Source organism: Morone saxatilis, unplaced genomic scaffold (assembly GCF_004916995.1).
Source record: "Morone saxatilis isolate NCDOM2014 unplaced genomic scaffold, NCSU_SB_2.0 Contig21, whole genome shotgun sequence".
Classification (NCBI taxonomy): Eukaryota; Metazoa; Chordata; class Actinopteri; family Moronidae; genus Morone; species Morone saxatilis.
In genome coordinates this window covers 213,121-217,249 of record NW_023339774.1, presented here as the reverse complement: position 1 = coordinate 217,249, position 4,129 = coordinate 213,121, and the positions used below count along the sequence as shown (strand labels likewise).

Below are 4,129 nucleotides of genomic sequence, written 5' to 3'. Positions count from 1 at the left end.
AGTGGTCGGGAGACTAGAAAGGCGCTATACAAGTACCATTTAAATTTTTGGCGATGGAAAAACTTGCATGACTATTTTTAAAGTGGTCGCTTGACCTCTGACCTCAAGATATCTAAATGAAAATGTGTTTTATTGGTACCCACGAAACATGAGACAGACAGGCCCACTTTATGCTAATAGCATGCAGATTTTGCATGCAGTATAAATGTATGTATTTGAGTATTTCTACATACTGGGGTCCATAAACAGCATTGGCATTGCATAAATTGGGTATGACTGGAAAGCTGAGACGTTTGTGGATTCAATGAGCACAATTGTATTGATGGGTGATGATGTCAGTTCTCATAGTAGCCTTGTCATTGTAGTGAGAGCATTTTTTTTTATATATAAAATGAACTTCTGTGACCTCAGGATAATCACAGCCGCATGAAACTGTATAACCACAAACTAGGGACTGAGGACATCCAGAGGATTGATGGCTTATATATATATATTGACACCACCGATGTATCATCATACTTTAGTTGTACAAAAACTATAGGCTAAGCTGACAATGAAAGGAAGTTGACATGAAAAAGTTCCCAATTGTGGAAAGGAAATGCAAATATGTTTAGTAGAAGACCCCACATAATGCACTATATACATGCATGCAGCTGTGTTTATACCACATTGGGTATTTGCATATGATCCATATGATGTAAACATTGTTTTGGCCCATGACTGTGAGGCTGTACATGGATGTTTTGTGGACATTAGCCCACCATTTGTACACATGGACTGCACATGCCATCTGTACAGGTTTGATCAAACCAGCAGCTACGTGAACAACTTTATTTGTATATTACATTTCAGAGAAAAATAAGAACTGAGAGAAGATTAAGAAAATAAAAAGCATAAAAACATTTAAAGTGCAGATAAACATCAGCTTCCAGATCCCTGGATCATCCAGCAAACACCCAAATGGCCAACAGCCAGCAGGGGGCATGTGTAAGCAGACTACACTACAATCACAGCACTCTGAGAGACTGTACTGGAGTTAGCATGAAACACTGCTTAAGTTATTTGTGTTTAGCCTGCACCATTAGACTTTAGAAGATCATAAATAGGAAAACATAGCAGCTACAGTATTGTAATTTTTTAAATTTACAATATTTTACATGCAAAACATATGATCAATTATAAATATATGGCTGCAGATAAAACTACCCAACGGTAGGTTAAATAGTTCTGTCTGCATTAACAGTAAAATGCTTCTCACATGTTAATGTATCATTGATAAGAACACAAATATATAATATTATACTACTATGAGTGGTGTCTTTCTGTCTGCATGAGTAGTTTTGAACTATAATATGCTCCTCATACTTTTACTTGATTCAATTTTAACCTATAATTGAGTATACAATATACTTTATGATTATTATTTTTTTAAACTTTTGTTAAGTAAATGATCTGAATACTTCTTCCACTGTGTCAGCTCAGTTGAATTGGCAGTTGACAAGTTAAAAATAACACTCTGACACTCATTCTGCGGAATGAGTATGTGTGCTTTAGATACTTCTGTACTTTTACAAGCAGAAATGAATACTTGTTCACTTGTGCTACTGACTTTCTTGAGACATCCATTTCAGCAGATATGTGGACTGGACTCACTGTCAGCATTTTTTAATTTTCACGCTTAATGTAACGCTGCATTAATTAGTTGTTATCAGTTGAATAAAGAACAGAATTATTAGGGTTAGGTAATTTGTAGGGCTGTACCCCACTAAAGATTTTATGATATTAATTAAATTATTTAATATATATATTTTAACAGCTGCCATCTCCCTAAAAATAATCACTCTTGTGGGGGAAAAAAGTGACTTGACCTGGCTTGTCCATGAAAAAATAACTTGGGACTTGCTTGAGACTTGGACCAAGTCTGCATGTCAGAGACTTATGAAAACACAAGCTGTACATGGGTGTTTCCAGGTGTGGACTTCTAACATGACTTCCAATGGGTTACCTAAATGCACCAATAATTCATAAATCTCTGGCATGTGTTGTATATGGTGGTGTTGAGTGAAGTATTCCTTGATAACACTGCATGATGTGTTCAGTGTGTGTGTATCTGAACCCAGTCTATAGCTTCAAGTTGAAACTTTGTTGCTTAGTCATGTTTGGTGAGCTGTAGCTACTAGCTGATGACACTAACACCAGTGGTTCTTGGTCATTCAGTTTGAGGGTTGCCGGTTTCAGTGATGTTTCCATTTTCTCTTTGTTGTACCTTTCGATGTCACCTCACTCCGTTTCCATTCTATGCTTTGTCCCTCGTCCCCCTTACTGGGTGTGTGTGTGTCCTCCTCCAGATGAAGTGTATGCTCAGAAGCTGAAGGGCAAGGCTCTCAGTGAGGAGCTGGACCTGGCCCTCAACGACATGACTACACTGTAGCTGCTCTCTCACTTCCTGTCTGCTGCTCCTTCCTGTCTGAACTGTCTCCGCCTGCTTGCTGTTGTTTTGTTCCATTCCACAGTGGTATCAGGGGATATAAGAATCCACCCACCCCTCGGTAAGCTGTGTTACACAGCACCGGCCTTTTTACAGAAGGTTAAGTTACAGCTCACTCAATCACTGTTGTGTGTCTGCTCGTTCACTGAGTTAATATCCTCACTTTATTAAAGTATTCATGTAAACCCTCCCCCTCTGTAATAAATGTATTAAAGCTCTCTTGACTTTTCTGTCTCCTTCTAGTCTTGCCTTCTTTCTCTTCAGTTTACTTCCTCTATTCAAAATTCATAAGCAGTGAATGAATAATAAGTAATTGCTTTTTAGCACATATGTAGATGAAAATAAGGAAGTTTGAAGTGTTTTTATGCATTTGTAACCCCTCCTTTTGAAGTATCTATAACTGCTGTATTTAATGTAATTTTTTTTTAATACAAGGTTGACAACATATATAGATCAATTATTGTCACTCTTAAGAATATATTTCAGTTGGCCCTTGTCCCTTCTAAAGCACCACTAGGGCCCCAGGGCCCTGCAGCACTTACAATGTAAGGCCTGTCTGTGCTTAAAGCGTGAGCTGACTACTAGAGCCCCCAGCCCCCCCACTCAGTGCATTCATCGAGCATAACACGATAACGATTCAATACCAGGTAAGAAACAAAATCAAAACAATAAATCTCATGTACTTCAAACACTCCTTTTATTAAAAAACATTTGAACTTTACAAAACATAACAGTGGCCCTTTTTCTAATAGATTGTCTTCTTATTGTTCACTGCTTATCTCACAAACTATAATCTGCTCACCATGCTGTTCCCTTCAGCACTCTGGTCTGTGTCTCTTACACACACACACCAGCTTGCCCAACCCCACCTCTTTCTGTTTCTCTAGCTAGCTCTCTAGCTTCTCTTTTAACTTTCTTCAGCAGTAAGTTTTATAAAGTCACTCAAAAAGTACAACTCGTGGTTGGAATTTTTTCATACGCATTTCTGTTGTCACGACAGCAGGTTAGGTGTAGAGGAGGCTTGTTTTTACTGACATGCCCTATCAAATTATTAAAACAAATGTGGGAATGAATGACATCGGAACCTGCCGATGTGTTTTCTGCTGTTCGCTTTTGCTTTACTTGATCTGTGCATGTAAAATATCCACTGTATCTACTCCAGAGAGTGTCTCTCGCTGTGTTTCTCTGCAGAGCTTGTGCAAATATAAAAGTGCAGATATATCAGTTTCTGTTATGATGGCTCATTCACTGTGTGAGACCATGTAGACGTACAGAATTGTGGACCCTGTGGCGCATGTTAAGGACACACCAGGTAGGTGAACTGGTGTTGACTAAAGAATGGAAGCAAAAAGACCATATTTCACATCATTTTAATAAGAAACTGTCCAGTACTTAAGTACTTTAGTGCTAATTAGCAAAATGTAACATTTAGATAAACATGGTAAACATTATACCTGCTTTGCTTTGACTTTTTTTTTTTCTTTTCTTTAATGATTTCAAACTCCATTTGGAGCTCTTGCTGTTGTGCAGATTGAAACAGTGTTTAGAGGACCAGTGTGTAGGATTTAGTGGCATCTAGCTGTGAAATTGCAGATAGCAACCAACTGAATATAACTTGCCTTCCAAGTATGTAGGAGAAAC

At 38.0% G+C, this 4,129-nt stretch overlaps 1 protein-coding gene across 2 annotated transcripts in view; it reads left to right on the top strand.

Annotated features, from left to right (window-relative positions):
• The window catches only part of tpm2 (tropomyosin 2 (beta)), a 20,780-nt gene that overhangs the window by 14,266 nt on the left and 2,385 nt on the right, over nt 1-4,129 (top strand). The window contains exon 9 of one of the 2 annotated variants that reach the window (XM_035667713.1): nt 2,349-2,724. The exons of the other annotated variant lie outside the window; for it this stretch is intronic. Coding sequence (XP_035523606.1) covers nt 2,349-2,431 — 83 coding nt within the window. The 3' untranslated portion in view covers nt 2,432-2,724. Of the gene's footprint in view, nt 1-2,348; nt 2,725-4,129 lie in introns of those variants that run through there. 2 annotated transcript variants of the gene reach the window in all.